Genomic DNA, 13,745 nt, shown 5'->3' with positions numbered 1-13,745 from the left:
GGGATAGATGGTGATGGAAGGGGACTTGACTTGGGGTGATAAACAGACAATACAATATACAGATGACATATTATAGAATTGCCCCCTGAAACATATAATTTTACTAACCAATGTCACCCCAATAAATTCAGTTTAAAAAATATATTTCTTAGTCCCATCAGGAGACTGACATGTCATTCATTCATTCATAGAGGCATTAGGTTTTGAAGTGTGTAAAGGGCTCAGGGTAGAGAATCAAGTGTGGATTTCTAGGCAGCTGGGAGTAACCGGAGGACGCCAGGGGAAGCCATGAGCAGAGGGCAGGACGTCAAAGATAAACCTCTTTTTCTTCCCCCTCTTCTATGGTTTAACCTTGAGACCTTCTCCAGCACAGAATCCAAAGCACCTCTTCAGTGAGTTTTTGTATATTCTAATCAGAATAGGAATTAGGGAGGAGAAGGGAGACAGGAAGCACGGGGTAGACATAAAAGTGTTCTCTTTCCATCTTAAGTATTCAGAGGATTGAACTGAGATTGATTGTGTAATCTCAAAATGGGACCATGCTGTGTAGAAATTTGTGTTCAAAGCATTTCTCCTGCAAATAGACATTGAGTCATATGATCATCTATACACATACTGTCATTTCATTTTTTGCGAGAATAAATTTGTTTAGTTGTGTTGAATTAGCTGTGATCTTCATGACCCAAATTAAACACTAATATTAGTGAAAATAATTTCTAAAATATTTGTATAAATACTGTAAGAAGCATTTTTTTTCTCAAGGAAACACAATATATATTTCTACCAATCCAAAACTGTTTCTTTCTAAAATTTAACTTCAGTCTTTTCTCTCAAGTTTTTCTTCTGAGTTGATGGTCACAAACTAATGCTTGGGCACAGTTACCCACACAGGTGTTTGAAATCAAGAGGAGCTTCCCGCCCACAGCATTGCTTTTGTGACAGGATGTAATTTATTCTGCCCCCTGAACTCCACCCTTGCTGTTCTTTCCTGTTATAGGTATTGCGACCACTAAGCTGTGAGTACAAGATGGAAAATGTAACCAGAACAGTGGTGTGTGACCTTGGGAACCCTATGATGGCTGGAACAAATGTAAGAGAAAACCAGAAATACTGAACTGATTTCTGTCTAATTGAATGTTTAAAAAAACTAATAGAAAGCTCCCCAATTAGCACTCAGCAATTTAGCACATAGCAATTAAAACAAATTAGGCAGGAAATTACCAGGGTAGTGGATTTAGCATTGTAACCAACACCGAGCATATAATCTAAGGTTAAAAACACCAATGAATACTTCTATATGCTTTCTCTTTGAACTTTACTCTTACATATCTTTTAGTTGCAACAAATTTATAAATGCTATTTTTTTACTAAAGATTTTTTCTTTGTATTTTCTTTGAATTTACTACAACCTTTTCTTTGAATTCAAAAACAAATACAAGGTAAGTGAGAAATTTAAGAATAACAATTGAAAATTTTAGCAAAGACTATTAAATTTTTATTTCCAATATATTTCCCACATGAATATCATTCACAGTATTTTCATATTAAAATACTATAATAATTCAGCTTTTCAGTCAGCCTTACCAGGTATTACTTAAAGACCTAGTATCTTACTTGAAGAATAATACTTGAAGAAAAATGTAGCAAGAAAATAAAAGGGTTTATAATAATCTGTAACATGCTTATGAAAGAATAAGGACTTGAGGTTTTCCTCTCCTCTTCCCCCTCCTGGTCCCCTACGCCCACACTACTTCTCCTCCTCCTCCTCCCCTCCTCCTCCCCTCCTCCGCCTCCTCCTCCCCCTCCTCCTCCTTCTCCTCCTCCTCCTCCTCCTCCTTCTCCTCCTCCTCTTCCTCCTCCTCCTCCTCTCCCTTCTCCTCTTCCTCCTCCTCCTTCTCCTGCTCCTCCTCCTCCTCCTCCTCCTTCTCCTCCTCCCCCTCCTCCTCCTTCTCCTCCTCCTCCTCCTCTTCCTCCTCCTCCTCCTCTTCCTCCTCCTCCTCCTCCTCTCCCTCCTCCTCCTCCTCCCCCTCCTCCTCCTTCTCATCCTCCTCCTCTTCCTTCTCTTTCTTCTCCTCCTGCTCCTCTTCTCCTCCTGCTCCTCCTCCTCCTTCTCCTTCTTCTCTTCCCCTCCTCCCCCTCCTCTTTCTCCTCCTCTTCCTCCCCCTCCTCCTCCTGCTCCTCTTTCTCCTCCTTCTCTTCCCCCTCCTCCTCCTCCTCCTTCTCCTCCTCCTTCTCCTCCTCCTCCTCCTCCTTCTCCTCCTCCTCCTCCTCCTTCTCCTCCTCCTCCTCCTCCTTCTCCTCCTCCTCCTCTTCCTTCTCCTCCTCCTCCTTCTCCTCCTCCTCCTCCTCCTGCTCCTCCTCCTTCCCCTCCTCCTCCTCCTCTTCCTTCTTCTTCTCCTCCCCCTTCTTCACCCCCCTCCTCCTCCTCTTTCTCCTCCTCTTCCTCCCCCTCCTCCTCCTCCACCTTCTTTTCCTCCTTTACCAGCTCCTCCTCCTCCTTCTTTTTTCCTTCCCCCCCCCCCCCAGATTTAGAAACTTCCTGTGCAATATTAGTTGTGGGCAATAGTTTATTTTGTGCAATTACAGTTCAAGTATACACATAGGAACTTCCTGTAGTAAATATCACTGTGGAAATAATTATTTTTTGAAGTCAAAAATAAATAAAAATTCAGAAATCTGCAAATACTACATAATTAAATGTTACAGAAATTAAACATATACAGTCCTCTATTTTGTATTAGATGTTTATGATTATCAATAAAATGGATTGTTTGAAAAAATAATTCATGAAAATTTATAATTGCATAAGTTTGTATTAGAACACTTCCCAAATTATATTCCAAAGAGAGTTCTGTGGTCACTGTTGAATTCCCTGGGACACTTAGTTGTACATTTGCATTTTTTAAAAATTATTTTTATTTATTTATTCATTTTAGAGGAGAGAGAGAGAGAGAGAGAGAGAGAGAGAGAGAGAGAAAGAAAGAGAAAGGGGGAAGGAGCAGGAAGCATCAACTCCCATATGTACCTTGACCAGGCAAGCCCAAGGTTTTGAACCGCCGACCTCAGTGCTCCAGGTCGGTGCTTGATCCACTGAGCCACCACAGGTCAGGCTTACATTTGCATTTTTAAGGTACTGAGAAGTGCTACAGTAAATAAACCTTTTAGCCCAGTGTTTCACACATGGATTTGAGCATTTGAAACTTTCTATCAGGAAATGCCTATTCCCAACTTATACTTCAGGATATTGTCCTAGAATAATATTTTTGTTTTTTCACACTATAATAAACACTATATAATTGATCCTGGTTAGTTTAAAAAGGTACCACACTATAGTCTAGTGAATTCACTTCTTGGTTCAAATAAAGGTAAATATTTAAATGAAAGATAAACTTTTAGAATAGATTTTTATTAGCTAGCACATATTGATGGCCCTCTGGGTTATAAACCTATTACTGGGTGCTTTTTCAATGCTAGTTTATTTTTAATTTTCACAACAACCAACAACTCTATGAGTCAAGTATTTCTCCTATGTTATAGATGAGAAAACTAAGACTCAGAGAAGTCAAATGAATTGCCCAAAGTCACACAGGTAATGAAGGATAGACCCAAGATTTGAACCAGGCCTGACTACATCCTGTCTGCAAAATTGTGATAAGTACTTGAGTGAAAACTAATGGATAGCAGATGAGATATTTAAACAAAGCCATGAAAGATAGAATGAGTCTAAGCTGAGATATTAGAACATTTTTTCATTAAAATCCTTTAATCTAGAAGCTTATAAATCTTTTTGCTAGTTTTCAACAAAAGCCCAACCACCATAATTTGATATGAAGAGTTTTCCCAAAGGCCAAAGAAAAATGAATTGACATGTTGGCAATGGTGTTAGCATCTATAGATGACTGGGCACTTATTCATTTTTCAGTATTAACAGTGTAAAATCTAGACTAGAGATCATCTAAGCTCTTCAGTAACTAAGAATAATCATGGAACAAAAACTGGCCACCAGCGTCAAAGTGCAGTATTAAAATGGTCGGTGGTCTTAACCACAAATGTGTTTATGTGAAGCGATGTCAATCTGTTTTACCAGCAAGTAATCTTTAGAAGTCAAGGAAGTAAATTGTTTCTATTCATTTATCTCTGAGGTCTATAGTGGAAGAAACCTAATAGCTTTCTTATCTCACCATTTAATGCCCTTAAACACATACAATTTTATTGCATTCTGTTTTGTTATAAAACACTTTGATTTATTTACTTCTTCATTTTGTACTTTAAAAAGAATACTCTCAGTGGATTGTAGTAAAATTCCAAGCATAAAAGTGGGCCTCGATATTAAAAAGCATTGTAAATCTCCAGGAACATCTATTCCAGTCCCAATATTAAAAAAAAAAAAAAAGTTTCAAGCAACTTGTTTGAATTTAACAAAATATTCAAGGCAGGAGTCAAAAGTGTTCATTCTGATATTTCAGTAATGTCATTTTTATAGAATAGCTGCAGTAATTTAAAATATTTATATGCCAGTAAGATTCATAAAAACTTGCAAAATCTTTCAAGCAGGAAAACAATGGATTAGCAAAGTTCCTTAGAATCAGTGCCCAGAGATCTGGTGTTTGGTTCCATTTAAGAACACCTGCGTCTCTTAGTATGAAGCTGTCACACTTGTATCTTCACCCATGCGAAATTGTTCTGTAATGAACACCAACATAAGGCAGGCTTTATTACAGTGCAATAAGATCCCCATCACTAAAAATATACAAACAATAACATACTCTCATTCTTTTTTGATGAGAAATGACTGTTTTTATTGTCACCCCTTCTAGAACCTGGTACTAAGCTAGAGTCTGACAACATCACAATTGAAAATATACAACCCCCATTCAATGAGAAACTCAAAATTAGTAATGTTGTAAGCTGAGTGATAAGAGAGTAGCAAAGAAGAGAAAAAATAAAGAGAAAATTTCTGCCTAGCCCAACCTGTTATATCAGAGAATGTGTTGCAAGAAGTATCTCTTGTCCTGAGCTTTGAGGCACAAGCAGGAGTTCTCCAAGTAGAAAAAGCAAGGAAAGGCAAGGTTTCCAAAGAAGAAAGAAGAGTGTGTGCGAAGGCCCAGAGGTCTGAGAGAAAATTACACATTTAAAGTAATAAAGGTATTCATCATGGCTGGGCATAAGGACACTTATGCTTAATAATTAGACATACTTGAGTTTAAATCTCAGCTTAACCATTTATCAGCTGTGATGCTCCAGGCAAGTCACATTGAAATAGGAGAATACTGTACTATTTGCAGGACTGTTTGGAGCAGTGCAATGATATAATATAAGCACTGGTGGCTTTATACTAGGGCAGTACCTGACTTGTAGCACAATCAGTGAGGGCTAGTAACATGATGATTTATGATAAAAATGACAATTGATTATTAGTTCATATTATTACCAGTTCATATTAACCTGAGTTTTTAATTACGAGTGTGATTCTCTGAGTGTAGTGGCCGTGGATACAGATTCTGGAGTCAGCTTGGAGGGTTTCAATTCCAACTCTGTAGTTTATTTGCTCTGAACCTGGCTCAAGTCACTTAATCTCTCTACTCCTCAAATTGCTGCTTGATTGCAAAATGTCAACAATCACAGTACCTCCCTCATAGAGTAGTTGTTGTGATTTCATGAGACAATATATGTTAGGCTTAGTACAGTGCACAGGAAAGGAAGTAATATTATTATATGTCTTAACTATCATTCTTACTTCTTTATTTATATTATCATTGGTTTTATTTTTTTCCTAGTTTTTAAAATCTGTTTTAAAATTATAAAAATAATAAGAAAGTTCTAAAACTTTGGAAAATAAAGGGGAAAAAATAACCCACACATTTATAACCTTACATAACTATAGCATATTTTTCTGGCATATTTTCTTACAATGTACCCTCACTTCCATACAATAACTTTTCCATTGATAAACTTTTAAAATCATAGCTGGAACATATTACACATGCAATGTTGTAATGTTTTCTCTTTATTGATCATCATTATATCAGAATCATTTTCAATATTGTTGCATAGGCTTCATAGCCATAATTTTAATGACTATATAAATGTCCATCATAAAGACACATTAAAGTTTTCTCCATCAAGTCTCCCCTCATGTATTTAGCTTGTTTTTAATTTGGCCCACAAGGAAGGTGTCAGATATGGGACTAAATAAAGAGAGGAAACCAAAACATACAGGTACTGTCTCAATTGCATGACTCCCTCTCAGCCCTCAGCAGTCCAGAGTAGAAGCAGAAAAAAGGAACAGCAGTTGAGGGTGGAGTTTTGCAGGATGACTTTAAAAGATGTTTGTGCTATGTATAAGGTTCTTCCCATGTAATAACGCAGTGTCTTGTGTGTGTGTGTGTGTTTTATTTTTTTATTTAGTATTCTCTGGGCCTCCGATTTGCAGTTCCACGTCTTGAGAAAACAAATGTGAGCATTAACTTCGATCTTCAAATCAGAAGGTTAGACCTTAAATGCCTACCTCTCAGTATGAAAGAGATCTGTGGTGAAATCAATGCTACCTGTCAAGCTCCTTCACCTTATAAGTCTGCCTGAAATTAGAACCCAGACTTCCACAGCCCATTTTTCCTTGGTTTTTCTCAGTTATTTTAGTTAGTTTTTTTTTTCTCTCAACATTTTTGGTTCTGAAAATGAGATTGTATTCTGTAGGTCAAGTTATGAGAGTAAAATTTTGTCCTGGGTACCCTACCCCCAACCTTCACCTCCATTTTTCCTCATTCTGATGCATGTGCCTTCTATCTCCCCCACTCCCTCCAGCTCCCCACCATGCTCTCAGTTGCTGGTCAACTAATCCCTAAGAACAATATTTTTACAAAAAAGCATAGATTTTGCATGAGAAATCTTGAAATCTAACTTTTTAAGAATGAATGAGTCCCTGACTGGTTAATGTGAGCACCAAAGCAAAATGCTGGTAAGATCATATACAAGATGGGGCGAAAGTAAGTTTACAGTATGTGAAACACAGTTATTCTTATAGTTTTATTTATTATTTATGGGTTTATTTTTCCATACTATAAACCTGCTTTTGCCCCACCCTGAATTCAAAGGACAGAGTCTTTTCTGGAAACTATAAGCTGAGTCATTTATAGCTGCCCCCTTTTTCTTAAGATGGATCCTGTTCAAGGAGTCAAGTGTGACTTTATTCTTTCACTGTCTGTTCTGTTTGCTTCTTCATGGCTGAAGATCATATTTCATGAGTAGGAAGACCTATAAAGTGAGGGCCAGGGAGTCCCAACTGTGGGCTACAACCCATTATTCAGTAATGGAAGCAATTTAATGACTCTAGACTCATATTAAAAGAAAAGGCAATTGGGCTCTGGTCAGTGGCTCAGTCAGTTAGAGTGTCATCCCCAAACACCAAGATTGATGGTTCAATCCCCAGTCAGGGCACATATAGGAAGTGACCAATGAATGCCCAACGAAGTAGAACAACAAATAAATGCTTTGCTCTCTCTCTATCTCTTTCCCCCACCCTTTCCTCTCTCTGTCTCCTAAAATCAATCAATTTTTTAAAAAAAGCAATTGACCAATTCATGAAACATCCCTTTGAGATAAATGTAAATATATAGTAAGATACCCTGGGATATGTAAATATTATTTTGTGGTCTACAGTTTTAAAAATTTGAAAAACACTTATGTGGGCAGCACATATAGGCTTTATATCATAATTTATAACTTGCCCAGCATGGTCTAATGTGAAAATGACTTTAAAGTCACTATCTAGAATTCCGTTCTCAAATACTAGTGTGCAGTGTCGCTAATTGCTAAATGTACTTTTGATTGTGTTGGAGTGTGATGACTTTTAGAAATATTATTTTGCACAATGGATTAATTTTTTTATTTTTCCATTGATTTGAAAGAGAGAGGAAGGGGGAAGGGGCGACTAAGAGAGAGAGAGAAAAAAGCATCAACTTGTTGTCCCTCTTAGTTATTCCTTTTAGTTGTGAACTCATTGGTTGCTTCTCCTATGTGCCCTAACCCTCTGACCAGGGAAGGAACTTGTGACCTCAGAGCATCAGGATGATGCTCTATCTACTAAGCAACCCAGCCAAGGTCTGGATTATTTTTTAATAGCCAGTTAATTAGGAGTTTAGTATATTTTTTTAAAAAAGATATTAACTCTATAAGAATGCAAGCTATTTTAAAAATCTGAAATCCACATCACAAACCATATCCCCTAAACTGTATGCTACATTTCTAGGAAGAAAATTTTTTTAACTTACTTTTGGTATCCTTTTTTGACCTTAATTGCAATTATGTCTTTTAAATTTTAACTTAAATGTTTTCTGCTGAATCTAAGAGACCTTTTTTTAACTCAAATTAGTGATGGAGTGCAGATGAAATGAATTCTTCTGTAATATTCCTTCATTGCACCTAAAGCTTATTAAATTGATTCTTTAACTGCATAAATGTATATTTTCCAGGAGGTTTAGTTAGTTATAAATATTCTCATTGGGATAATCAATTAATATTTGTAAGTTTCAAAATAAAAAGTGAAGGGCCACCAGACAGTAGGCCAAAGTGTCTGTTCCTCACCATCACTGTCTGTGAAATTGATCCTATGTTTCCATGTAGCTTTGCATCGCATCACCGGGGGAAACATACATCTTTCATAAAATATGTAGACTTTGTTTTGAACAATAATCTGTTACTAAGGCACAAAGCAAATTCCTTGACCTCTCCACATCACCTTTGCCTGCATTTACAAATGATAGATGTAATTTGCAGTTCACTCAAGGAGCAGAGGACACTAAATAATGTTCTCCACCTTCCCTAGATCCAGCCTGTAGACCAGTGTTTTTCAATCACCCGTGTACAGACAGGTCCACCAGAAATTTCGTGCTGGTCGCCAAAGAGTTAACCACCCTGATATTGTATGAAGATTATAGATACAATGACCTTAGTCGAATTTGCTTATATTCAGGGTGATTTCTGCCTTAGTGGTCCCTAAATAATTCTATTTCCCCTGGTCCTCAAGTGTAGAAAGGTTGAAAACTGCTGCTATATATCATTACTGCAATAATGAATTTGGCAACTAAGTGCTGACTTAGATGGAAAGTAGAAACAGTCACATTCTTAACATCCCTTCTTCATCTAAATAAATGGGCCATGGTTATTCCATCCTTATATGCTATAAAACTTATGAATATTTTAACATTATCTTGAAAAATATAAAAATGTAGAAACCCAGAAAGAACTGGGGAGCTTTCATAAAGTATCAAATTCTAAAAAAAAAAAAAATTACAGAGTTCAAAGCATTTGAGAATACTTTTACCACTTGAATACTAGAGCATTTGAGAAGCGAGCATTTATCTGCATGCTTTTTCTGGCAGACTCCAAAGAAGTAAATAAGTATTTAATGGATGGTTTGCATCCAGTTCAAATGTGTTTAAACCAAAAATAAACTAAACCTAATGCTGTGAAGTCTAAAGCTTTTGACCAGATTGACCACTATTACCCACATTGAGTGCCCTTTTCCACAAATAGAACCCAAAAGAAAATGGGCTTTAAAATTAATAAACTTAGAATATTTCATGTTACCAAATGTCTGTGTTAAGTGGTGTCTTCATGGCCTGGCTCCGTGTGACATGTAAACATTTCTCTCCCTGTGCAGAGCGCATCTCAGGAATTCCCATGTACAAACACGTCTTTGTGATCATCGTTGCAGTTGCTCTCTCAGTAATGGTGAAATGAACATTGTATTGTTTTTGCCAGTATTCCAAAGACCACAGAAAGCATAGAGCAATTGCTAGAAAATAAGAAACAGTAAAGACAAAAAGGTGGCACTGGAGTAAAAAGTAAAAAAGAAATCTCTATTCTTGGTGTATGACATAGGGTGTAGTCATGGAGAGGAAATTCATCTTTCCTTGCCTGGAACAAGCACTGACAGTATAAATAGCTCAGCATCTATGGCAGTGATGAATTGCCTGTTTGAATATAGCAGTGGTACTAGTAAGGGAGGTTTCCTTCCAGTAAAAAGGTCAAAGGATCATCTAAGTTATATATCAAGCCCATTATCTTTCTCAGCAGGAGACTTTATCGACGTCACTGGTTGCAGTACCAAGTGTCATAGCCAGCTTTTGTGACAAAGGACACTTTTAAATAGTCAGCCAGGTCTAGCCTCCAACTCTGCCTTTGCTTTTGTTAAATTTCAAAACCACCTCTATATGCTTCATATTAGACTCCTGTCCCAAGATAATTTCAGTGCTGGATACCTATTTATATTTTCAGGGTGTTGTGAGTAATGAAAATTGTGTTATTTGAACCTCTTAAAAATAAAATGCAATAGAATTAAGGAATAATTTAAATGATACTTCCTCCCCCCTACAAATTCTAATTTTCACTGCCACAAAGCAGTAATGAATTAGAAAATAGGACAAAGTCTGGTTAATCTCTGAGACAATTAGACTAAAATTTCCAGACTTAAGAGTCCTCTGTAATGGATTTGAACCACAAAGTCTGCAACAAGTAAAGTTACTTAATGATGTCTTCGTGGTTAATAATTCAGAAATCAGGCTTATAAAAAGAAAAGAAAAGAAAAAAATTTTTAGTTGACTGATCCTCTCCAGATGAGATAATAATAAAATGGCCTAGAAACTGGGATTCAAACTTTGGTGAACAAGTTCCTCTAGGCTCATCACACGCTTAGCAGTGATACCCCATTACAGGAAATGAGCCTGACATTTGCCTGTTTATATCTTTTATGTGTGTTTGCAGTTTAAGTTGCCTTATCAGTATATACAATCGAACAGGACTTTTCAAAAGCAATGTGGGAACAATTCTGTCTCTTCTTCCGTTGAAAGCAAACTTCTGTCCTGTTTTTTTCCAGCTCCCACATTTAGAAAGCTTCAAGAGCTAATCAGAACATAGCCTATTACCATCATTGCAGTGTGAGAGCCTGTCCATTGAATCTGTGTGATATTCAGTGGATAGAGGAGGGGGCTTTCTCTTCTTAATGAGACCTGAATATAAACATGACCTATTGGGGTTGGTGTGGCCACATCTAATTTGCTAAAAGCTATATAGTCTTTCTGGATATTAAGGTGACTTCGATGAAAGCACAGAGGAACAACAAATGCTAGTGGGACTGCATCCAAAGCTTAGCTTCTGGGTCAAGCTTCTCATGAGACAGGTTTCATTTTCCTAAAATCCCTGGCTTCTTATCATATGCATTTTTTAAAGTTAAATTTCTTTTTTTTATTTATTCATTTTAGAGAGAGAAAAGAAGGGAGAGAGAGAGTGAGTGAGAGAGAGAGAGAGAGAGAGACATCAATTTGTTGTCCCACTTACTTATGCATCCATTTGTTGATTCCCATATGTGCCCTTACCGGGGATGAGCCGCAACCTTGGCGTATCCGGACGACGCTCTAACCAACTGAGTTACCTGGCCAGGGCTAAAGTTCTATTGCATATTTGATTATATTTGCTTGAGAGAAAGAAACCGAAAACTTGAAAATCATTTTGCCACAGTGCAAATAAATATTATTAAACCTGTACTCTTCATCTTGAGATTCTGGACAGATGTGACAAACATCCATGTTATCTGCTCATTGTCTTTCTGCATGAACTGCCCAACTTTCTCTGATCTTGCTGCTTCTTGCCATTGGCCATGCCCCTACTCACCCCCCACCCCACCCTAATCAGCCAGTGAACAGGCAGGGAATGTACACTTATTTTAATATTACTTAAGAAATAAACCATAAGGAGGATAAATTTGCTGCCCTAATAATGTATGGCATGCTGCATTCCAGAGCCAAACACAAATACTTTTTCCATTATGTGCTGCTCTTGAATTATTCCTGCCAGTCCTCCTCTTTATGAGCATGAAAAGTCAGGAGCTGACTGTGCTGTCCTTGTTCATTGGATGGGCCACGAATATGATGCTCAGAGAAGTTAAGGAATGTGTCCAAGGTAGATGCTGGAAATGAGCTCAGCTCGCTACCTTTTTGGCTTAGCCATTGAAACAAAAGTGTTAGCTTCTCTCAATAGCTATTGTGCTTTCTGATAAAGTATCTTCTTGTGAAAAGTTGCATTCATTACCTTTGATCATAGTGGATCTTAAAATTTCCATGTATAAATGGTTATGATTTTGTAGAAGGGGTACACCATTGTTTTCTGAATAATCATATCAATAATGTGTGTTGTTCATGTGATATACAGAACATTTCTTATGATCATATATTATAGTAACACATCTGAGAAAATATATTAAAATCATATGCCAATTATGTTTTAGTTCCAACAAGGACAATCCAGACAGCAATTTTGTGAGCCTGCAAATCAACATCACTGCTGTAGCTCAAGTAGAAATAAGAGGGTAAGTAATAAACAGAATGTTATAATAGTTTTATGTATATGTGTAATATATATATTTACATGTATAAATGTATATATGTGAGAGTAATGATAAAATACCAATAAAAACTATATGGAATTTTCTTAATGCATTCAAGACCACATTTTGACAAATTTTTATTCTTTTCTACTCATCATTAGCCTTCCATTGCAAGGTTGAGTAAATCCTGTATGGTAATTAAGTCTAAGGATATCAGGACAAGGGCTCACTTTATTCCTCAAATTGACAGTTCAGTAATCAAACTATAAAAGATAATGATAAGAAGACAGATAAAAAAGACAACTGTGTCACTGCCTGAAAGCCTCACCTCTCCAATATTATTTTGGCATAATGAAAATTCAACCTCACCGTACCACATCTTGAGTTTAAGAAATGGCCAGCTCTTAGGTGAGAACTGATGGTTTTTATATTTTGGGGTCAGTCCTCGTCTTTGAAGAAGGTGCCAATAAGCAATCAATCGAGAGACAGAGGAAAGTGGTCAACTAAAAGGCTTGAAATAGCTACCGTCTGGAAATTGTCTGAGGGAGAAAGGAATCAGAAATGGACCGCACATAGTTCTTGTTTTGTGCAAGTGTGGGCTTCATTAATTTTATTTTAAATTTTGTTTCTTCAGAATCTTTTGGGCTGAATTGTCACTCTAGCAGTCCAGGTTCCCTTTTTCTTTTCCATGGGTCCTGCTTGGTGCACATTCCTCCATAATGGCAACTTTAGATTTCTGCACTCAGAGCCGTTGTCATCATGCTCTCAAGAAAGGGGTGGGAGTTTGCCTGACCAAGTGGTGGTGCAGTGGAAAGAGTGTCAACTTGGGATACTGAGGACCCAGGTTCAAAACCTGGAGGTCGCCGGCTTGAGCATGGGCTCATCCAGCTTTAGCATGGGGTCACCGACTTGAGCATGGGATCATAGACATGACTCCATGGTTGCTGGCTTGAGCCCAAGGTCACTGGCTTGAGCAAGGGGTCACTGCTTAGCTGGAGCCCCTGGTCAAGGCATGTATGAGAAGCAATCAGTGAACAACTAAAGTGCTGCAATGATGAGTTGATGCTTCTCATCTCTCTCCATTCCTGTCTGTCTCTCTCTCTCTTTCTCACTTAAAAAAAAAAAAGCAGGGCCAATGATCTGCCCATCTGGGGCCATGATGATAACCAAACTATTTTTAGCGCCTGAGGCAAAGACTCCACTAGATGTACTCACTGGCTATGGGAGAGGAGGGGAGGGAAAGGGAGGGGTGGGGTGTAGGGGGGAGGGGAGGGGAGGGGAGGGGAGGGGAGGGGAGAGGAGAGGAGAGGAGAGGAAAGGAAAGGAAAGGAAAGGAAAGGAAAGGAAAGGAAAGGAAAGGAAA

At 37.7% G+C, this 13,745-nt stretch overlaps 1 protein-coding gene across 1 annotated transcript in view; it reads left to right on the top strand.

Moving 5' to 3' along the window:
* Positions 1–13,745, top strand: part of ITGA8 (integrin subunit alpha 8) — a 248,220-nt gene that overhangs the window by 173,245 nt on the left and 61,230 nt on the right. The window contains exons 21-23 of the mRNA XM_066385213.1: positions 998–1,090; positions 6,409–6,488; positions 12,284–12,364. Of these exons, the coding sequence (XP_066241310.1) occupies positions 998–1,090; positions 6,409–6,488; positions 12,284–12,364 (254 nt within the window). The remainder of the gene's footprint in view (positions 1–997; positions 1,091–6,408; positions 6,489–12,283; positions 12,365–13,745) is intronic.

Source organism: Saccopteryx leptura, chromosome 5, assembly GCF_036850995.1.
Source record: "Saccopteryx leptura isolate mSacLep1 chromosome 5, mSacLep1_pri_phased_curated, whole genome shotgun sequence".
NCBI lineage: Eukaryota > Metazoa > Chordata > Mammalia > Chiroptera > Emballonuridae > Saccopteryx > Saccopteryx leptura.
This window is presented reverse-complemented; position numbering and strand designations above follow the sequence as displayed.